Here is a 24235-nt window from a genome sequence, read left to right as displayed (position 1 = left end):
TCAGCACCCATGAGCATTGTGTAAGTAATTATTGACATCAACAATGGCGGGCTACTAGTTTATTTTTTGATTGAAAATTTTACAAATTTTATTAAAACGAAAACATTAAGAGGGGTTTTAATATAAAATTTCTATAACTTGTACTAACATTTTTCTTTTAAGAACTACAAGTCCCTCTATCCAAGGATCGCTTTAACAGAATGTTAATAATGTTAATGCCATCTTGTTGATTTATTGTTATAATAAACAAATACAGTCCTTATGTACCGTATGTTGAATGTATATATCCGTGTTGTGTCTTATCTTTCCATTCCAACAATAATTTACAGAAAAAAATGGCATATTTTATAGATGGTTTGAATTGCGATGAATTACGATTAATTAATTTTTAAGCTGTAATTAACTTGATTAAAAATTTTAATCGTTTGACACCCCTTTTCAAAACATGAATGTTTGGGTGGTTTTAATTTACAGAAAATGGCATATTTTATAGATGGTTTTAATTGCGATTATTTACGCTTAATTAATTTTTAAGCTGTTATTAACTCGATTAAAAATGTTAATCGTTTGACAGCCCTAAGATATATATTTAACAATTAGATTCGAGATATATATTTAACATTTGGATTTAAGATATATATTTAACATTTAGATTTAAGATTTAAATTAAATATTTAGTTCTAGATTTAATTATTCAGGTCCAATACTTATTATTTAAAAATAAATATTTAAGTTGCTAAATAATGTTGTACATGTGCAATAAAAAGTGACTCTAAAATTTTTCACACCACATTTTAAACACTGTGTGGCGCTAAATGTAAGAAAATGTTGAAAATGTACATGATAAAGCTGTTGATTTTCAGCCTCCCTTTTTTTAAGCATTTATTGATTCGTTTTTCACATTTTTACACATTTTTTTAAATATACTCAATCGTATCCTGCCTGTGGTGTTCTGCGATTAAGGGGGGAGCCCATGAGAAAAATTGATTGGCCGTATGATGATTCACTCTTGTCCCTGTTCACATCAGCAGACCCTCCCTCTTTTTCCTCCTCCGCCTCCTCCATCGTCCTTCCCTTCTCATCCCTCCATCCTCCTCCTCTTCCTACCGGTGCTCCGTGCGCCTAAGCGCGGCTATGGTGGACTCCGGGCCCGGCGACGCCTCGACGACGAGGAAACCCTTCTCGGTGCCGGAGATCCCCCCGCTGGACCGCTGCGACTTCAACCGGGCTAAGATCCGCGCTAGCGTGCGTTGGCTGCTCTGCAAATCTTACGGCGGTGCAGGTAAGATGCTACCAAAACGGCACCCAAGGGTCGGTGGGCGTGGGGTGGCTTCATATTAACATGCGCGCGTGCATTGGGTGGGGTTCGATCTTCATTTTTCGCCCCTCTAACGACAATAGACGTCCAATCCATTTGAAGTGGGAGGGTTGGCAGCGAATGAACGAACGTTCATTCGCTGCCACCCTCCCAGTTCAAATGAACTGGACGTCTACTAGCGATATACTCATGAAAACATAATCGGACGTCTTTGCCGTATGAGCAGGTGCATGGTCTTCCCACGCGTGGATGCTGCTGCGACAAAAGTGGTGCTGTGCGGCGTGGAAGTGGGTCAGCAGCACGCCGACTAATATTGGTGTCAGTGTGACTCGTCTTTATTGTTGTGGGGGAACAAAAGAGGTAGAGAAAAAAAAAATGCAACGTTGCAAACGCTGTGCTTCACTTGATAGGGCGGCTGACGTCATCACACGGTTACCCACCCTCTTGGTAATCGATGTGTTTGCTGCATACACTTGACATTCCGATTGCTCTCTAGGGCAGGGATGCCTTCGAAGGCATTGGCTGCTATTGACGGCGATGGATGCCTAATTCATTTTGGCTGGGATGCGATATGGAAAAATGTATCGCGATATGGGTCGTTTCATAACACGATAATAAGACATTTTTAATCATTTGGTGAAAAATACCGTAATTTTAGGACTAAAATGCGCCACCCACCAAATTTGACACGAAAACGGCATTTGTTCATAGATAACCCGCACTGGACTATAAGCTGCAGCCATCCTCGCTGTATTATGGGATATTTACACCGTAAAATATTAACAGGTAACATTTTATTGACAGCGGCATCATACAACTGTCATACAGTCAGTCGTATGAAAAAGTATCTAAACTTTTGGAATTTTTCACATTTCTGCATAAAATCACTATGAAATGTGATCTTTGTCAAAATCACACAGATGTAAAAACAGTGTCTGATTTAACCTTTTGGAATTTAACACATTTCTGAATAAAATCCCTATGAAATGTGATCTATGTCAAAATCACACAGATGTAAAAACAGTGTTTGCTTTAACTAAAACCACCCAAACATTCATGTTTTCATTTTTAGCATGGGTAGCATGCAAACTATGATAAAAGGGGAAAAAAAGGTACGTGAATCCTCTGCCTAACGAGAATTAAAGAGCAATTGAAACCAATTTTAAACAAACAATTTAAGTCAGGTGTGTGCCCAATCACTAATGAATGGTTTAAAGCTGCCCTGCCCACTATAAAACGCACACCTGGTAAATTGTAAAGGCGCACCTGACTATAAGTTGCCACCCACCAAATTTGACACAAAAACGGCATTTGTTCATAGATAAGCCACGCTGGACTATAAGCCGAAGCTGTCCTCGCTGTATTATGGGATATTTACACCATAAGATATTAACCGGTAACACTGTATTTGACAGCGGCATCATACAATTGTCATACAGTCGTATGAAAATGTATGTAACCTTTTGGAATTTTTCACATTTCTGCATAAAATCACTATGAAATGTGATCTTTGTCAAAATCAAACAGTTGTAAAAACAGTGTCTGCTTTAACCTTTGGGAATTTAACACATTTCTGCATAAAATCACTATGAAATGTGATCTATGTCAAAATCACACAGATGTAAAAACGGTGTCTGCTTTAACTAAAACCACCCAAATATTAGTCTGTGTCTGAAGTCTGTGAAGTCATTGGCTGCCATTGACGGCGATGGATGCCTAATTCATTTTGGCTGGGATGCGATACGGAAAAATTTAGCGCGATATTGGTCGTTTAATATCACGATGATAATACATTTTTCATTTGGTGAAAAATACTGTAATTTTTGGACTACAGGCGTATCTGACTATGAGTTGCCACCCACCAAATTTGATACAAAAACGGCATTTGTTCATCGATAAGCCGCGCTGGACTATAAGCCCCAGCCGTCCTCACTGTATTATGGGATATTTACACTAGGGCTGCAGCTATCGATTATTTTAGTAGTCGATTAATCAATGAACTAGTTATTTCGAATAATCGAGTAATCGGATAAGGAACATGAAAAATTAAACTACCCGAGCTTAGCCACAAACGTTATTAAAAAAATAAAATAAAATAAGGATTTATGTACTACAAAAGAACAATTGGCCAACTTACACAGCAAAAGTCTGCTAGCTTAAATGCTATAAAACACTTTTTTTTTTTTTTTTTTTTTACAATGCTCTTAGCAAATTGTTCGGACACATATTTCAACAGAAAATGGTGAAATATACCTGTAAACCAAATTACGAAAGCATTAGAAAAAAAACTTTGCTTATGTTGGTCTTAACATGGACCAGCTAGATTCAGCCATGTGAAATGAGGCCGAAGAGAGGGCAGTGTAGCCACCCAAATCAATAAAACTTGATGCAAACACTTTGAAAATAAACCATTACATCCCCTCTTTAATTAAACGAATACTCGAGAGAGCAAAATTTAATTCGAATATTTTTTTCTAATCGAATACTCGAGTTAATCGATTAATCGTTGCAGCACTAATTTACACCATAAGATATTAGTCAGTAACACTCTATTTCTGCATAAAATCACTATGAAATGTGATCTATGTCAAAATCACACAGATGTAAAAACAGTGTCTGCTGTAACTAAAACCACCCAAACATTCATATGTTTTCATTCGGGCTGTCAAAATTATCCCGTTAACGGGGGGTAATTAATTTTTTAAATGAATCATGTTAAAATATTTGACGCAATTAACGCACATGCCCCGCTCAAACAGATTAAAATGACAGCAAAGTGCAATGTCCACTTGTTACTTGTGTTTTTGGGAGTTTTGTCACCCTCTGCTGGCGCTTGGGTCCAACTGATTTTATGGCTTTCAGCACCATGAGTGAGCATGGTGTAATTATTGACATCAACAATGGCGGGCTACTAGTTTATTTTTTGATTGAAAATTTTACAAATTTTATTAAAACGAAAACATTAAGAGGGGTTTTAATATAAAATTTCTATAACTTGTACTAACATTTATCTTTTAAGAACTACAAGTCTTTCTATCCATGGATCGCTTTAACAGAATGTTAATAATGTTAATGCCATCTTTGTGATTTATTGTGATAATAAACAAATACAGTACTTATGTACCGTATGTTGAATGTATATATCCATCTTGTGTCTTATCTTTCCATTCCAACAATAATTTACAGAAAAATATGGCATATTTTATAGATAGTTTGAATTGCGATTATCACGATTAGTTAATTTTTAAGCTGTAATTAACTCGATTAAAAATTTTAATCATTTGACAGCCCTAGTTTTCATATTTTAATGAGGATAGCATGCAAACAATGACAGAAGGGGAACCATCTGCCTAAGGAGTTTTAAAGAACAATTGAAACCATTTTTTATCAAACAACTTAAGTCAGGTGTGTGCCCAATCACTGATGATTGGTTTAAAGCTGCCCTGACCACTATAAAACGCATACCTGGTAAATTTGTCTTGATAAGAAGCATTGTCTGATATGCATCATGGCTAGGTCAAAAGAGCTTCTAAAGACCTGCGATCAAGGATTGTTGATTTGTATAAAGCTGGGAAAGGATACAAAACCATCTCTAAAAATCTGAATGTTCATCAATCGACAGTCAAAGAAGTTGTCTACAAATGGAGAGAGTCTGGCACTGTTGCTTCTCTCCCAAGGAATGGCCGTCCAACAAAGATGACGCCAAGAGTTCAGCGCAGAATACTCAGAGAGGTGAAAAAAGAACCTTAGAGTGTCTGCTAAAGACTACAGAAATCACTGGCACAGTCCAATATCTCTGTGCACACATCAACTATATGTAAAACTACGGCCAAGAATGGTGTTCATGGAGGAAGCCACTGCTGTCTACAAACAAATTGTTGCTCGTTTAACGTTCGCAAAAAGGCACTTGGACACTCCAAAGAAGTTTTGGCAAAATATTTTGTGGACTGATGAAACCAAAGTTGAATTGTTTGGGAGTAACACACAACGTCATGTGTGGAAGAAAAAATGGAACAGCTCAACAACATCAACACCTCATCCCCACAGTGCAGCATGGTGGAGGGAGCATCATGATTTGGGGCTGTTTTTCTGCCTCAGGCCCTGGACAACTTGCAATCATTAAAGGAAGAATTAATTCAAAAGTTTTGCAGGAAAACCGGAGGCTATCTGTCAGACAGTTGAAGCCAAAAAGAGGATGGATGCCGCAACAAGACAATGATCCAAAACACAGAAGTAAATCAACTTCAGAATGGTTTCAAAAGGACAAAATACACGTTCTGGAGTGGCCAAGTCAAAGTCCAGACTTGAACCCAATTGAGATGCTGTGGCATGACCTAAAGACAGCGATTCATGCCAAACATCCCAGGAATCTGACAGAAGTACAGCAGTTTTGTCGAGAAGAATGGACCAAGATTAGTCCTGATCGATGTCCCAGACTGATCTGCAGCTACAGGAAGCATCTGGTTGAAATTATTGCTGGCAAAGGGTGGTGGGGCACAAAATATTAAATGTGATGGTTCACTTACTTATTTGTCCCCCTTCTGTCATTGTTTGCATACTATCCTCATTCAAATATGAAAACCTATAAATGTTTGGGTGGTCTTAGTTAAAGCAAACAGTTTTTTCATCTGTGTGATTTTGACTTAGATCAGATCAATATTTAATGGTTATTTTTTGCAGAAATGTTAGAAATTCCAAAAGGTTCAGATACTTTTTCATACCACTGTAAGACCAAATGAACCACCATGATGCTTTGAAACAATTGGCTGCAAAGCTTCATTGCTTCAAGAAGCTTCATTTGGCCATTACTGCTCCCTTAGGGGAGATAGTCAACCTGTGCTGCCACCTGCTGTCAACACGATTATCTTACAACATGCCTCCTGGCATGCATTGCTGCACTACAGATGTAAATAACAACATTCATGTTCTGTGCTAATTATTTCTTCAGTTACTGTTTTAGTTGCTTCATTAATTGCTAATTATGGTATTTGGGAACACTTTTTTTTGACAGTGGCGCAATAAGACTGTCATAAGACCATCATAATTATGACATGACACTGCCATTGGCATTAATGAATGCTTATGACAGACATCATTTTGTGTTATTATCAAATTATTTTACTGTTGAATGGATGTAAAAGATCCGAGCTGACACTTAATGACATGTCATAAGCATTCATTAATGAGCAAGATAATGTTATGTCATAATTATGACAGTTTAATGAGTCTTATGACGCTGCTGTCAAATAAAGTGTTACCAATTGCCGTAATTTTTGGACTAATTGTAGGCCGATACTTTTTTCACTCATTTCGAATCCTGCGGCTTATAGTCCAGTGCGGTTTATTTGTTGATTTATTTGTGTTATAATAGGTAACAATTTATTTGACAGCAGCGTCATAAGCAGTGGCGGAGCTAGACTTTTATTCTTGGGGTGGCCAGGGGGTGGCCGAGGCTATTTCAGGGGGTCCACAGACTATAACAATACATTTGTTTCTTGACTTATCAATTGCAATCAGAGTGTCAAATGTTGAAATGTACATACTAAGCACACAGGTGATGATTTATGTATATAATTTGTTTATTAACTTGATAATAACTATTTTTTACAAAAATGGTGAAAATGCACCAACACATTCACAGTTACTCATACGACCCCCCCCCCCCCCCCATCAACATCTTAACGATGTAAAAAATGTAAAACACAACTTGGTAACAACTTTTCGATCAGTCATTAATAATAACTATTTTTTTACAAAAATGGTGAAAATGCACCAACACATTCAAAGTTACTCACACGACCCCCCCCCCCCACACACACACACACACTTCTCTCTTATCAATATCTTATCAAATATATTAAGATAACTATTAAGATAAATATATTTCCATACAATGGCTTCCATACTAGTGGTATGGAAGCCATTGTATGGAAATACTGTATATAGTAGAACTACTACTATAGAACTAAATATAAAAAATCAAGTTCCATACTTTCCATACTCACGTAGGAAACCTGTATCTGAAAAATTACTGCTGAAGTGAGCATGTGACTGCTTCTCAGACCAGAGAAGCTGCTTCTCTGCTCTGACTGACCTGGTGATGGGCAGTGTGTGCCAGATTCTTTCTCATCCTGAGCCTGATTCGTCCCAGACTTGGATCGCTTTAAAAAGAGGTTATAAATCTTGGCCCCCTGCCTTTTCATTCTGAACTGTCCCTATGAAACAATGAGCCAGTCCTGTTAACGTTACTCCTAGCATCACTCATAATCACACAATGTTGGTAAATGATTAAATCCCTACTTCAAGCCTTAAAAAATTCGGGGCAAATAAACCACCGTAGACATAAATTTAATATTCTGACTTTTAAGCTAGTTGACAGCAGGCCCGGCCAACTACCGTGTTCACGTGACGTTTCATTTAAGGCAAGAGAGCATGAGACAGCTGGCTAATGCTCTACAATTATTGGAGAAACATGTATGTAAATAGCGACCCAAATGAATTAAATATAGACGTTAATATCGAGCGGCTGTTGGAAGCTAGACGACATGAGATAACGTTAACGCTTGCTTGATGCCGTGGCTCTCTGTTTTAGCGACAACAAAAAATCTCCTTCCTACAAATTTAAGCATTGACTCATTAGGACACCAGCAAAAAACTTACATTACGACGAGGATTTCAGTGGCTTGAAGGCAGGGTATCCAAGTTCGTCTCCTTGTTTGTTCTTGTCACTTTGTTTATCTTCCGTGTTCCGTTCCGTCAACGATGACCAAGTACTCAAATCTCAAATCTTCCTCCGTTTCAGTGGCGATTCTTCTTCTCCTCATGAAAGCGAATTTGCAACGCTTTAAGGTACATAGCGCCAACTACTGTACAGGAAGGACTTAGCAGTCGGTGCCGCGATATGTCATTGTCAATCATCTGGGGTGGCACCTGGGGGGTCCAATCAGATTTTAGGGGGGTCCAGTGCTACCCCGGCCCCCCCTCTAGCTCCGCCACTGGTCATAAGACCGTCATAATTATAACATGACACTATCATCGGCATTACTGAATGCTTATGAGAGATGTCATTAAGTGTCACCCAGCAAATTATATCACTAACTCCATTTATGTCCATCACGGATCTTTTACATCCATTCAAAAGTGGGGTATTTTACTGGATAACAGTAAATGACATCTGTTAAAAGCATTCATCAATGCTCATGACAATTTCATGTCATAATTATGATTGCCTAATGATAATCTTATGGTGCCACTGTTAAATAAAGTGTGACAAAATACCATGACTAGCAATTAATGAAACAACTGGAACAGTAACTGAAGAAATAATTAGCACAGAACATGAATTTTGATTGTTTTTTTCTACATCTGTAGCGCTGCAATTCATTCAGTGGCAGCAGAGGTTGACTGTCTGCCCCTTGGGAGCAGTGATGGTCAAAGCTTTGCAGCTAATTGGTTCAAAGCTTCATGGTGGTTCATTTGGTCTTATGATGCTGCTGTCAAATTAAGTGTTACCGGTTTATATCTTTTGGTGTAACTATCCCATACTAAAGTGAGGACAGCTGCGGCTTATAGTGCAGTGCGGGTTATATATGAACAAATGCCGTTTTCGTGTCAAATTTGGCGGGTGGCGGCTTATAGTCAGGTGCGCCTTATATTGCGAAAATTACAACAACCCAAATAAATCAACAATAAGGTGCACTGGACTATAAACCGAAGGATTAAAAAACAGTAGCAGTAGTAGTATGGTGTGGCTCCCGGGGCATGGCCTCCCTTCTGCCTGGGCTGCCTGCTGCGGGAGTTGGGGGAGGTCGGGGCTCCGATCTGGCGTCGCCCCGCGGCGGCTGCTCGGCGTCCTCCTGCCTCCGTCTTCCCCTCTGTTCTCTGACTGGCTATCCGCACTGTGCTCCGTAGCAGGTCGCTGGCTGGGCGCCGGTGTATCGACTGTATGTTTCCTGCTCCGGCGGAGGATGCCTTGGACTTGGAGGGCTGCTGGGGGTCCAGTGGCGTGCCGTGCCGGTTGGGGGGCTGCGGCTGTGGCTCGTAGGCCGGTTGGGCGGACGGGGGTGGGATTGGTGGTGCGTCGTCTCTTGCCATCCCTGAAGGCCGGTTGATGGGTGCGCGGGTGGACCGGGGGACCACCCTGGATCCCGGGGGGTGATGGTTCCTTTACTGGGGTGCGGGATGAGGAATAGGCTACGCTGCCCTCGCCCCCCTGCCTGCGGGCTGGCTGGGTGGGGGCCGTGGCCCTGGGTTGGCGCCCGCGTGGCGTCTCCGCTCGTCTGCGTGGCTGTCGTGTGCTTGGTGGGGCTCGCGTGCAGCTGGATGTGATTGGCCGCGCTCGGGTGGGGGGTCCCGGTGCTGGGATTAGCAATGGGGTTGTGTAGGGTCGGCCGCAAACAGGCTTACACTCACAAGGGATTCACACGATTACTGGGTTCTGGATCACAGAGCTGATTTGTGTACACTCTACCCCTTTCTATCACTTAGCTTATAGACTCCCCACCCCCCTCCCCCTCTTTCCCTTGTCAACAGGCCCCCTGACATGGTGTCAACCGGAAATACATCTAGCTGACGATAGCACCAACATATTAGTAGTTAGGGTAGGCGTTCAATGTATTTCTTCTTGTTGTTTGTGTTTCTTTTCTTTCTTCTCTTGTGTTTTTCTTCTGTTCCCCCATAACCCCTTCCTGTTCGCTGCTTTGTCATAATAAACGAGGTATGTTGAATGATCACAATGGGAGTATGTCATACTCTAAATGTGAAACATTAAAACTGCTCAGACCAACCGGGCACTTAGACTTCCATTCTCTGTGTCAAACAGCTGAACAGGACAGGTTTAAAAAAGAATTTAAATTTTTTTTTTAAAAAAGGTCTCAACATTGGTAGGGGCGATATAACAGCATAACCTGCATGTAGATTCAGGGCTATATTTCTCACAAATATGAAGCTAATCAATTGATAGGTTAAATGATCAATGCAAAATAACTGTATTGACTTATACTAACTTTCATGTGTATTGGTTCAGTTGATACACCACTCAGTTCAAACCTTTGTTGTCAAAAATTACTATAAAAACATTTTGAAAACTGGATTTTATTAACAAATATAAATAGCAATATTTGAACATAAGTGGAAATAGCGCAAAAGTTATAGTGATTAGGCAGGAGTGTTTCAAGAGTGATTTGGTCGAGTATTCATGGAAATTATTATATAAAATAGCACCATGCATGCACTTTGAAACGTGAAAAAAATGAATGGAAAAAATTGGCGCAACTTTAGCTTGAAAAATTTACGTGAAATGAATGATAACTGCCCGTTTTTTTGTTTTGCTTTTAACCAAGAATCTAGACTGTTTTACGTTCATATCTTTAGAAATTCAGTGATTTACGCATTTATTTACAAGAATTTTTAACTTAAAAAGCTCTTTGTTTTGTGGTGGCCACCATGTTTTATCCATACACAATATTGCAACTTTACACTCAAATAATCAGGTAATTTTCGGCCAACTAAGTATTGTCTTTCCCTTTTAACCGTTCCTTGGCATATTAAACACTTATAGCAAGTCAACAAGTTTTTCCTCAGCGAGATCATAACGTTGTCATCAGCTCGGTTGACTCGGCAGTACTGAAGCGAGTTCCGCCTCGCACAATTTTACAAAGACGACAACTGCGGGACGCCACTGCAACACTGACCCACATTCTTCAGGCTGTCGGGATGACCGGAGGGAAGGCTCTAACTCTCCCTCCGTGTCTGTCTGCGAACTAGTACTTCATTTTTTTCTTATATAAGCACGACTCCCATCCGTTCATCGGCTCAATCATCTCACAGGAAATGGGAACGTCGTCACTATGGGAACGGCAAGTCGTCATTGTGTGTCTGCGGTGTGGATGGAGATGCGATGAGACTGCAGAGTAGCAGCAAGTCTTATTAAGTACAAGTTCGTTGCTTGCATTTAGGCTGGCAGAGAATGATCATGTTTCAGTGCCATTGACCACCAATGAGGAGTTGGAGAACTTATGGAAGCGCATCAGTACCGCACAAATATTTGTCGCTCTATGCAGAGGATAAATATACTACAACAACTTTAGTTTTCCTTTCAACAACGATATACTGAAGGAATCTGATTGAAGGGAATAGTTACTTTTCTCGCACACACCATATAAATGTTTGCATTACTCCAAAACACTTAATATAATCAATCAGGGAATAGTGCCATTTCTCAGATTTACTGTAGGACTGTTTGTATTACTGTAACACATCTAATATAAAAGAAATAGCACTTATACAATAGTTGAATGAAAAAAAGCAGAATAGAGAGCATAAAAGATACACAACGTCATCTTATCACAGAAGCCCAGTGTGTGCGTCACAAGTAAGATTGACCCATCAACTCTCGTAATCAGTTCGCCCGGGCACTCCAGGACAAAGAGCAGGGCACTCTGTCCTAAAACAAGTAGCATTGGAGAACACCCTCGCCCAACCAGGATAACAAGTTGATAGCAGGCGCCTGGGACGTCAAGACCTGCGTCGGTCACAGTGGCAACCACGTCCCAGCCACAAAGGATGACGCACGAACTTCACCGCCCAAACCTGCCACAGAGAGATGATCCCAAGACGACACCCAGCCACGCCTTTGGCCCGGCCCACTCCACCGCAGCTTTCAAAAAGAACTGAACATTTAGATAACACAGTCATTGCTCGGGAACATTTCTATGTAACCTTGTTTTGCCAACCCTGGATCCAGCAGGGTCTTTTCGTCGTCTGTTTTTGCCTTGTTTTTGACCATTGTCGATGAAGAAAAAGTGTCAACCTGTTTTCGGTGAGCCTTCTTCAAACTTTTGGAACATGGAGTCAGTACAAAGGGTTAACAACGGTGTGAACGCGCGGAATCTTGGCCCCCACCGGTTGGCTTGCGGGAGCGGTGCGAGTGGAACACTATTTCGTTCGGCTGGCGCTGTTTCCGCGGCTTGGCGAGAGGTCAACTTCCTTCATGACCTTTCAGCCAGATTGCTGGAATCACGCCAGCCGAACTGCCGGAACCGTGCTAGCGCAATTTCAACGACCCGGCGGAACCCCGACAACTCTGCCAAAAGGCGTTCACCTTATTCTTAACCCCGTGTACTGACTCCATTTTAAAAGCTGGAAAAACACAAATAGACAATTTATTCCAAGTTGGCAGCAATCATACAGAACAGAGAGACCCAGGCGAGGAGGAAAACTGGATCCAGGGTCACAAATGACAATGATTAGTTAAACATTCAGTCTTTTAAAGGCTCTGGTCAGGCAGGCTGTTGCCTGGAAGAAGGGTGTGTTTGGCCGTTGTTTAGGGTTGTCTGTTTGCGGATTGGACAGGAGAATTCAGGCGTTATTGTTGTCAGGGCTACGAATGTTAATGATTTTGACATCCTCAGCGCCACGTGAGTGCTGAGTGTTCACTTCTCGGTAGCGGGTTCCTCCGCATCAGATGTTCCTTGTGGCAAGACAAGATGTCCCGCCATTTGTTCTGGACTGTCCAGAAGAGCTGACATACACACATACTCATATACACGGAACATAAATGACAAGCTCTGTTATTAAGGTGTAAACATAATATTTTTTGACAGTAACTTTAACTGTAAAACACTGCTCAATGAGAGAAATGGCATTTGGGGTCATAAAGCTGTTTACTCACATCATCGGCCAGTACTTCAGTGCGTCTTGTGGTTGATGAATCTGAGAGTGAGATTTTTGTTGTCATTTCCTCCTTTTCTTTCCTTCAAACATTGCTGCCGTCACTTCAGTCATGCACTCTTCTATTATTTCTCCATCAGAGAACTGCTTATGTTTGGCCAACACCCACAACACTCTGAGTGAGCCCTCCGTTGCAATTTGTTGTTGTGTTTAACAATAACCTTCCTCACATGCAATTGGCAAAATGGACGCATATTTGTCAGTCCATTCCTCATTGAAAAGGTGAATTTTGTTGTCCACTTTTTCTTCTCTTGGTCAACTTTGAGCATGCCATTTTGTTACATTAGGTCTTCTACTGGTGGCAAACAGAAAACAAACAGATTGCAAAGTGCCGGGTGTGACTTGTGTTTCACACTGCTGCGTTCCGTCCACTCTAGCTAGCTAGCAGCATGCAGGCTCTCTTAGCCAATCAGCGCATCAATGCACGCTCTCTCAGCAAATCAGCGCATCCACGCAGGCTCTCTCAGCCAATCAGCATTGTCTTAGATATGACAACAGAAGTGGGAACATGGAAGATATTTGACTAAAAATTAAAGATGTCCCGATCGATTGAGATCCCGATCGATTGGGTCCGATCACGTCATTTTCAAAGTATCAGAATCGGCAAAAAAATATCGGACATGCCTTTTGTTAATATATATATATTTTTTAATTATATCGTTCTCTAATTGTATTTAACGTTACAGACGAAATGTCTTACACTCATCCAGAGTCTTTAGTTTTGGCTTAAAGTAGGGCTGTCTAATTTATCGCATTAACGGCGGTAATTAATTTTTTAAAAATTAATCACGTTAAAATATTTAACGCAATTAACGCATGCGCTGCACGACCCACTCACGCATTGTCGCGTTCAATCTATAATGGCGCCGTTTTACCTATATCTAGAGCTAAAAGGCAACGTAAAATGAGTAGAGTGAATTTTGGCAGTCTTTGGAGCCTTTATTTAATTGGCTAAAGCCTTAAAATCCCTCTCAACAATTAGAAATATCGTGGGAAGCAATGTGGGTTAGAAACGAAGTAGTTGATCTTTTTCTTAACACCGTATGTTATTTCCCAACGCAGAGAAGATATATCAATTGGTGCCACTACGCACAGTCATGGTTGCACTTCCCATCATGCATTTGGGCAGAACAGTTAAATGGCTACAGTATCATTTACTAAAAGCTCAACAAATACACTAGATGGCAATATTTAGTCACAATATACAAAGTCACATTAAGAATGACAAGTCTTTCTATCCATGGATCCCTCTCACAGAAAGAATGTTAATAATGTAAATGCCATCTTAAGGATTTATTGTCATAATAAACAAATACAGTACTTATGTACTGCATGTTGAATGTATATATTCGTCCGAGTTTTATTCATATATTTCTTAATGCGTTGCCAAAATGTATATGATCGGGAAAAATTATGGGGAATGATTGGAACTGAATCGGGAGCAAAAAAAAAAAAAAGCAATCGGATCGGGAAATATCGGGATCGGCAGATACGCAAACTAAAACGATCGGATCGGGAGCAAAAAAACATTATCGGAACAACCCTACTAAAAATGAAACAGAATTTAGCGATAGAATAGTAGCGCAAAGCAAAAAAGTTCTTGTTTTTTTTAAAGTGCCGTTTGCTCTGGGTCCGCAGAGAGGTGTGCTGTGGTCCGGTCGTGGACCACGGTCTGCTAATTGAGGACCCCGGATCTAGGTTGAATGGCACTAATGCCTCAACACGCCTTGCCAGCTATCTGGCCCTCAACGTTTTTATATTGAAATGTTACGTAAAATAAAATAAAAGCCGATTTTTTTTTTTAATGGATTTGAATGGACGCAGAAATGTCTAAATTACTGTTTTTTTTTGCCCAAAAATAGGCAGTTGGCCGGAAATTACCTGATTATTTGAATGTAAAGTTACGCTATTGTGTATGAATACAAAATCCAACATTGCGGCCATCACAAATAAAAGATCTTTTTAAGTTTAAAATTCTCGTGAATAAATACCAGAATCTCTATAGATATGAACGTAAAACAATCGAGATTCTTGGTTAAAAGCAAAAAAAAAAAAAAAAAAAAACGGGCAGTTGTCATTCATTTTCAAAGTTTCGAAGTGCATTATTTTAGATAATAATTGCCATGAATCTTTGACCAAATCACTCTTGGGACACTCCTGCCTGCTTCTATGCACTAAGATTTTCGTCCTGTTAGACTGGCCACCTATGGGAAGCCGTGGCGCAATGTCTGTAGGACCTGTCTCGTCAACTGATAGTGAAGTCTATGAGTTACGCTTTTTTTTTTTTTTTTTTTTGTGTGTGTGTGTCGACAGAAAATGTGCCAGTGGAGTTGCGCGAGCCACTCTATAAGGACCAGTATGATCAGGAGCACCTCAAGCCGGCAGTGGCCGAGCTGCTGGTCTCCCCGGAGATCTACTGTCGAGCCGTGGCCTTGCTTCTCCGGGCCCGCGGCGTGCCCACCTCGGCCTCGCGGGATGTGCCCTCCGACAACTGCTCCCTGCTGCAGTTCCTTACCAAAAAAGGCGTGGCCCCACAGGTCCAAGATGTGGACGTTAGCGAGGATGACCTCAGCTGCACTCCCGTCAAGATGGTAGGATATGTCTGGTAAACATTGTGGACACTAATTCATTTTCACTAACAAAAATGTTTGGTGCAGAACGCCCACCTGGCCGTGATGGACTCGCTGATGTCCCTGGCCGCCAGGGAGATCGTAGACCGGGTCAAAATGGCGGCCGAGGCCGGGCAAATGGGTGTCGGGGCACCGTGGGAGAACGCGCTGCTCTTCTGGGTCAACAGGGTAAGCCGTCATTTCCCTCACAAATTTGGTTCAGCTCAGTAATGATTGTCATCTAACAAGCAGTGAATATGTCCATAAGCGGAGTTTAAGGGGGGGCAGCCCCCCTGGTGGCCGAAGAGTTTCATTGCATGGAATTGACTTTCCTATATATATATATATATATATATATAAGTTGTAAAGCAATAAAACAAACAACAAAAAATAATGAAATGAACAAAAAAGATTTTTATAATGGGTCAAAATGATTTTTTGAACAGATCAGGTGACGGGCACCTTAGACGGTCATTTGCTTAGCATATTACCCCCCCCCCCCCCCCCCCCCCAAAAAAAAAAAATTAGGGGAGGCCAATTTTATTTTTCAAATTATTTTTTCTTTGTTTGAATTTTTTTTTTTTTTGATGGAATCAACTTTTTGGGGGATTATTGAATGATTTAGACACAAATGTCACACAAAAAGGATTGCGAAAATCAAAGAAAACTTTTTAAATGAAAAATTAAGTGTTCAAATGCAAATATTTGAGTCTCAAATATTTTTTCACATTCAAAAACTTTTCTATGATTGAAATGTTTCTTTTTTTTTTTGATTGAAGGAATTTATCTTTTGAAAATATATATTTTTGTTTTAAGCAACTTATGTTTTGATTGAATAAAAAAGACACAAATGTCCAAGCCAAAATGTGGCCCAAATGCAAAACAACATTAATGCAATCAAAAAAGTTGCTTCAACCCCCCAAAATTGACTTCCTTCAAAAAACAAAACAAAACAAAAATTCCATTTCAAATGCATTTTTTTTTTTAGTTTCAAATTTATTTTTGCACAGTATATTTTGATTAAAGCAACTTTTTTTGGGGGGGGATTGAAGCAACTTTTTTGGGGGGGGATCGAATAATGATGACACAAAACCACCTTCATATTGGCTCCACCCAGGTGATACAATTTTTGACTGGGGTAACTATATTGGCACAACACCGGTGGGCGTACCATATTCAATGCATGACGATCTTGGCGAAAAGTATAGCTGTCCTAACCAGCCTGATTTAGAATTCCCCTCAAGAATGATGGGAAACAAAAAAAACTGCTCATTTTCAACTTATTATTATAAATAATCTTGTAAGTTAATTTTATTGCTGACACTGTGTTTTGGGGTCATCAACATGTTGTGCCCCCCCGCCCCAAAACTCAAACTCCGTCTATGAATATGTCCTGTCTTAAAAGTTGAACCAGAAGTTGAGAGAAAGCACCGAGGAAGAAGAGACGCCCAAACAACCGCCGCCACCGAATGCTGACCCGCAGCCCTCCCAGGAAACGGTACATTCCACTTACATGTGAATGGATGTACATCTGTCATCATCAACCTCACTGTGTCTCTCTGTCCCTTAATTTGTGGCTCCGTGGCAGGGTCCGCCCACCCGCTGGTACTGGAAGCTGGTCCCCGTAAGTGCGCCTTCGCTCGCTCATCTCCTAACGACGTGTGTGCGTGCACCCGCCGGGGCTGACGTCGCTGTGCCTGCTGGAAATGCCACATAAAAATATATAAGTGTGTGTGTGTACGCGTCTGTCCTTTAAATAGCTGCCCATCAATGAGAGCGTGTTCATTTGTCCCTCGGTCTTTTGCCTCATGTTTGTACTCTCTGAGGCTACAAGTGAACATAATGTTCCACGATCTCTCTAATCAAATTTACTGGCAAAACTAACAGTGTAAATTTCAAACTAACAATATAAATATGTAAATAAGTAACAAAAAAAGTACTGAAGAAAACTAACTATTAGTAAAAAAATTAACGATGGTTACATCCAAAATTGAACGTTTTTACTAACTGTTGTAAAACTAAACTACTAAAAAGGATACTGGAAAAACTAACTACCTAGTTCCTTGCTTTATACTTGCTATAAAAACTAACTAACCAACTAACCACATAGTTATTTGCTTGTTACTAACTAAAGTTACTTGCATAAACAACTAACTAAATTAGTAAAATATTACTCAAGAAATACACTAAATAGAGTTGCTTATACATCTAACAAACTTGCAAAACTAATAATGTAACTTTCAAAACCAACTAACTAAATATTGTTACTTGAAAAACTAACTAGTTATATACTCAATACTAACTTAGCTACTTGCAAAACAACCAACTAACGAAATAAATGTTACTTGAAAAATGAACTAACTAGTTACTTGCATAACTAACTTGCAAAATTGTGTGTACATATATGTATATATATATATATATATATATATATATATATACACACACACACACATACAGTACATATATAACTTTCAAAACTAACTAACCAACTAAATAAATACTGCTACTTGAAAAAGTACCTCTTTCAACACTAATAATGCTACTTGAGAACTAAACAATTAAGTCATGTTACTTTAAAAAACAACTGACCAACTGTTGCAAAACTAACAATATTACTAGCATAACCTACCTACTAACTAAATGTTACATGAAAAATGAACTATCTAGCAAACTAGAAAATTGTTTCTAACCATATTGATGTAACTTTCTGAACTAAGTTACTTGCATATCTTACTCAACTGTTGCAAAACTACCAATGTTACTTGCATAACCAACTAAATAAATAAGGTTCCTTGAAAAATGAACTAACTAACTAACTAACTAACTAACTAACTAACTAACTAACTAACTAACTAACTAACTAACTAACTAACTAACTAACTAACTAACTAACTAACTAACTAACTAACCCTAACCTTTTTTTCCTAACCTTTTTTTCTTTTATTATTTTATTATTTTTAATTTTTTTTTTATAAATTTGTGGGACCATTAACTTTTTAAAGGATATTTTGAAGTTATTGGACACTTTTAAAGTTATTTATATTACCTTATTTTAAAGAAAGGGCTAGGGATCTTTTATTGGATCAAGAGCTTTTTTAAGAGTATTTATTAGAAAGGGGGAAGTTTTATTTGAAGTCGATGGATGTTCCTGTTGCCCGTGCTTTGTCACCCCCTTGCGGGGGATGACTTTTTTATCTCAACTAACTAACTAACTAACTAACTAACTAACTAACTAACTAACTAACTAACTAACTAACTAACTAACTAACTAACTAACTAACTAACCCTCATAATGTAACTTTCATAAATAACCAACAAACTAACTAAATAATGGTATTTGAAAAACTAACTTGTTTTTTACGACCTAGAGTTATGTACATAACTAATTACTAACTAAATGTCGCAAAACCAATGTTTTTTGCAAATTTAACTAATCAACTAACCAAAAAAACTAACTAGATATTTGCTTACTACTAACCAGAGGTACTTCCATAACCAACCAACTAAATAAATGTTACTTTAGAAATGAACTAACTCAAGTTACTTGCATATCTAACTAACTAACTGACTAACTAACTAACTTACAAAACTAAGTAACCACCTAAATAAATAATATTACTTGAAAAAGTAACTCAACTGTTTCACTAATAATGTTACTTGCAAAACTAATTGACTGTTTCAAATCCTATTAATGTGACTTTCAAAATTAACCACCTAACTAAATAATCGTGTTTGAAAACTAACTAACTAACTAACTAACTAACTAACTAACTAACTAACTAACTAATGTTACTTGAGAAATGAACTAGATATTTGCTTACTACTAACCAGTTACTTGCATAACCAACCAACTAAATAAATGTTACTTCAGAAATGAACTAACTCAAGTTACTTGCATATCTAACTAACTCACTCACTCACTCACTCACTCACTCACTCACTCACTCACTCACTCACTCACTCACTCACTCACTCACTCACTCACTCACTCACTCACTCACTCACTCACTCACTCACTAAACCACATAATGAAACTTTCATAACTAACCAACAAACTAACTAAATAATGGTATTTGGAAAATTTAACTTGTTTTTTACTACCTAGTGTTACGTACATAGCTAACTACTTACTAAATAACTTCGCAAAACCAATACAACAATACTAAATAACCAACTAGCAACCAGTTACTTGCATAACCAACCAACTAAATAAATGTTACTTTAGAAATGAACTAACTTGCATATCTATCTATCTATCTATCCATCCATCCATCCATCCATCCATCTAGCGAACGAACTATATAATATTACTTAAAAAAAGTAGCCCAACTGTTTCACTAATAATGTTACTTGCAAAACTAATTGACTATTTCAAATCCTATTAATGTGACTTTCAAAACTAACGACCTAACTAAATAATCGTATTTGAAAACTAACTAACTAACTAACTAACTAACTAACTAACTAACTAACTAACTAACTAACTAACTAACTAACTAACTAACTAACTAACTAACTAACTAACATTTGCAAAACAAACAAAGAAATGAAGTTACTAACTCATTTGTGAAAGTTACTAGCAAAAATTAGCTGACCAGTGCATTAAGTGAAACTGAGCTAACTAATGACAGTAGATCCAAAGTCAATGTGGCGGAAATTCATAAAATATGAATCAAGAAAACCTGACATGTGTTTGAATGTGACATATTCATTCCGGACACAGCTGCTCCCCAGTTTTAGGAGGGCGTGTTGTACACTTGTGCAACCCCATGAGCTCTTTATTTTCACTTCCTTGCTCCAAAACATTGAGTCGTACATGTTAAATGAATGGTTTTGATTTGACCTTTTACTACCAACATTTCAAGGGGGTGTGCAGACTTTACGCACAATGTCTCAATTGGCTCTGTATTAAAATCTCAAATCCACGACTCTCAATCATTAGTGTGATGAGAAGGGGACGCTGGGGAGGAGGGAGGTGAAGCCCCATCCATCTTGTGTACCCCCCCACCCAAACCTCCCCTATGTGTGTCAGCGTTACGATGTGTTTCCGAGGGTCCCTTTTTGTCATTTTTACGCTTGTGTCCCTCTTTCTGCCCCGGCCCCGTCCAGCATGCAATCGCTTTTTGTTTGAAGGAGTCGGGGAACAAACCTCCAGTGGTAACGTATAACAGCTCGATCGCTCTTGTGGTCACCCCCCGCCCCTCCCAGCAGCGCACCCCTTTAAACGAACCCCTTCACCCTCATCTCACTTTGCAAACAAACTGGAATGCGTGCGTGCGCTTCTGCTGCATGCGGCACACAAATTCTCACCTGAAGACACCTTTGAGTTTTTAAGCTTCTTGCCTGTTGTTTGTGTTCGGAAGCTTGAATCCGCACCCAGTGTTTGGTGTGTGCTTATGTCGTTTTGATCAAGTGGCACTCACGTTCTGGTCAGAACATCAGGAACACCTGCACAAACAAGAGTTGTGTGTTGCCAATGGAAATAATGCTTGATTGTGGTTTAAAACTTTCAACAACAAAAAAAAGTCCTTCAACATTTTACACAAGATCCCAAAAAATAGAAATAATGTCACTTTCGAATAATTCTGAAATTGATATTTATATTTTTTGCTAACTTATTGGCTGACATTGACAGCGCTAGACGTCCAATCCATTTTGACTGGGAGAGTTCGCCATCATTCCCAGTCAAAATGGCGCAGAATTAGCTTTTTTTTGCCATCTCTGTATATAAAAAATATGTAAGGTATGTTCATTAAAAGTCATGTAAACATTTTGATATTGTGATCGCTTACCATGACATTGTGCAGGTGTACCTAATGAAGTGGCCGGAGAGTACAGTACATTGTGGCTTCACAGCTTGACTTGCTTTTTTTACCTTTTTTTAAACCCCTTGATTACTGAATTTTCAATTAACAAATACTGTATATCTGTAAAAAATGGAGGAATAAATAAGTACTGTACATAAAAATCCATCGCCATCATGGGCATTCAATAAGTTAATTGAAAAATATAGTAAATTAAATTGAAAATTGCAGCGAAAATGACAATAACCCGAATGATTAAAAAATGATCAAAATAAAACTAGATACATATACTGAAAAAATAATTACCATAATTTTCGGACTATAAGCCACTACTTTTTGCCCTCATTTTGAATCTGGCGGCTTCTAGTTCAGCGCGGCTAATTTGTTGATTTTTTTGGGGTTTATAGGTCACACTTTCTTTGACAGCGGCGCCATAAGACCGTTATAATTGGGACATAACACTATCAATGGCATTTATGTCTAACTTGGATCTTTACATCCATTCAAAACTGAGATAATTTTCCAGATGACACAAAATTACATCTGTTATAAGCATTCATTAATGCTCATGGCCGTGTCGTATCATAATTATGATGGTCTTATGACGGTCTTATGGCACCACTGTCAAATACAGTGTTGCCAAATACATAACCAGCAATTAATGAAACAACTAGAACAGTAACTGAAGAAATAATTAGCACAGAACATGAGTTTGATTGTTATATACATCTGTAGCGCCGCAATGCATGTTAGGAGGCATGTTTGATGACAATAGTTTTGACCGCAGGTGGCAGCAGAGGTTGACTGTCTCCGCCGAAGGAGCAGTGATGGCCCGATGAAGCTTCTTGAATCAATGAAGCTTTGCAGCCAATTGACTGCAAAGCTTCATGGTGATTCATTTAATCTTACGACAGTCTTATGATGCTGCTGTCAAATATAGCATTACTGGCTAATATCTTTTGGTGTAAATATCCCATAATACAGTGAGGACAGCTGTAGCTTCTAGTCCAGTGTGGCTTATCTATAAACAAATTCTGTTTTCGTGTCAAATTTGGTGCGTGGCGGCTTATAGACAGGTGCGCCTTATAGTCCGAAAATTACGGTGAATAATAATAAATAAATAAATAATAATAATAATAATAATAAAATAATTTTGGGGTGAATTAAATTTTTTTAAAAAAAATGAATATATTGTTATATTTTTTAAAAAATGATTTTCTTATTTTTCTAATATTATAATTTGTAAATGTAATACATTTTCTATATATTGTATTTTTAAATTTTATTTATATTTTTTTTAATATATATTTTTTAAATTCTTTAAGGACTTTTTTTCATTTATTTATGATTTCCCCTTTTTTTTTTGCTGTATTTTTCGATACTTACATAACGGTATACAATTATCCCTCGTTTTTCACGGTTATTGGGGACCAGAACCCGCCACGATGAGTGAAAAATCGCAAAAATCCACTCAAGCTGGCCACTTACACACAATGAGTTGCCACAGCAACTGTTTAACAAGTTAAATGATTGACGTGTGACCGGATCGGGCTAGCTCATTTATTTATCTATTTATTTATTTATTGAAAAAAAAATTTTTTTTAAAAATCTGCAATTGACTGACGGTGCAAAGTCTGAAGCGCAAAGTAGCGAGGGATTACTGTATATTCATTTTTAGAAATTATTAATATCTTTATTTACTTATGCATTCCCCCAAAGCTTTTTATTGCATTTTTGTTGAATGTAAATTCAGGCATCAAGGGGTTGATTTTAAATCACGCGAGAAAGACTCACACCTTTTTTTTAGTCTTATTGTCCTCATAGGTGATAGCCCTTCCTGCTCAATAGCTTCTCTTCTCCATTAGATCCGCTACAGGAAGGACAAAGTGCAGTCCAAGCTGACGCCCACCTTCCCGTTGGTCACCGCCGTCAAAGATCTATCTAATGGTTGCGCTATAGCTGCTGTGATGCACTTCTACTGCCCCGGCGTGCTGCCTCTTGAGGGTACGCTCGCACGCGTCATCAAACATTGATCATTACCTCGTGAAACGTCAATAATTGAAATATTCTTCCCACCAGATGTTTGTCTGAAGGACACCATGTCAGTGGCTGATAGTCTTTACAATTTGCAGCTGATTAAAGAGTTTTGTGAGAACAGTTTGCAGAGTTGCTGCCTTCTTCCGCTCGAGGATCTTCTCTATGCTCCGCCTCTTTTACATGTAAGCATCATAGCAAAAGTTGTGAATTCTTTCAGATTTTTAACCCATTGTTTTTTGTTCCTTAGCTGAACATCATGAGCTTTGTAGCAGAATTGCTAGAGTGGTTCGAGATCAAGAAGCCGGAATTTGTCCAACCGATAGAAGCCGTCGATCTCACAGGTGAGTATTGGGCGAAAAGTCACAGTTCTGTCTACATTTAACAGGGTTTGCCTGTATTTTTTATAAGCCTGGCGGGCTGACAGTAAAAAAAAAACTACAGGTAGTCTCCGGGTTACGACGAGTTTCGTTCCTACGCTGGCGATGTAACCCGGATTTCCGTGTAAATCGGAATTAACCCTTTAAGTACCCCTAAATAACCCCTAAATCTCAAAATAGCCATCCAAAAACGTGTATTGGATATCATTGTACTGTCCTCGCCAAGACGTGTATGTATAAAAGTTGTAAAGCAATAAAATTGCAACACAAATGAATGACCGTCGGGCGTACCAAATTCAATGGATGACGATCTTGGCGAAAAGTATTGCCTAAGCAGCCTGATTTAGAATTCCCCTC

At 39.0% G+C, this 24235-nt stretch overlaps 1 protein-coding gene across 3 annotated transcripts in view; it reads left to right on the top strand.

The window, feature by feature from the left end:
- Nucleotides 1-1028: 1028 nt before the first annotated feature.
- LOC130920226 (calmodulin-regulated spectrin-associated protein 3-like) overlaps nucleotides 1029-24235 on the top strand; it is a 46227-nt gene continuing 23020 nt past the window's right edge. For 2 of the 3 annotated variants that reach the window (XM_057843269.1, XM_057843267.1), the window contains exons 1-9: nucleotides 1029-1282; nucleotides 15362-15639; nucleotides 15706-15846; nucleotides 17063-17155; nucleotides 17246-17281; nucleotides 20770-20817; nucleotides 23330-23468; nucleotides 23544-23683; nucleotides 23749-23842. In XM_057843269.1, the coding sequence (XP_057699252.1) occupies nucleotides 1135-1282; nucleotides 15362-15639; nucleotides 15706-15846; nucleotides 17063-17155; nucleotides 17246-17281; nucleotides 20770-20817; nucleotides 23330-23468; nucleotides 23544-23683; nucleotides 23749-23842 (1117 nt within the window). In that variant the 5' untranslated portion in view covers nucleotides 1029-1134. The remainder of the gene's footprint in view (nucleotides 1283-15361; nucleotides 15640-15705; nucleotides 15847-17062; nucleotides 17156-17245; nucleotides 17282-20769; nucleotides 20818-23329; nucleotides 23469-23543; nucleotides 23684-23748; nucleotides 23843-24235) is intronic. The other variant, XM_057843268.1, reaches the window with a different exon arrangement.

Source organism: Corythoichthys intestinalis, chromosome 8 (assembly GCF_030265065.1).
Source record: "Corythoichthys intestinalis isolate RoL2023-P3 chromosome 8, ASM3026506v1, whole genome shotgun sequence".
Lineage (NCBI taxonomy): Eukaryota > Metazoa > Chordata > Actinopteri > Syngnathiformes > Syngnathidae > Corythoichthys > Corythoichthys intestinalis.
This window is presented reverse-complemented; position numbering and strand designations above follow the sequence as displayed.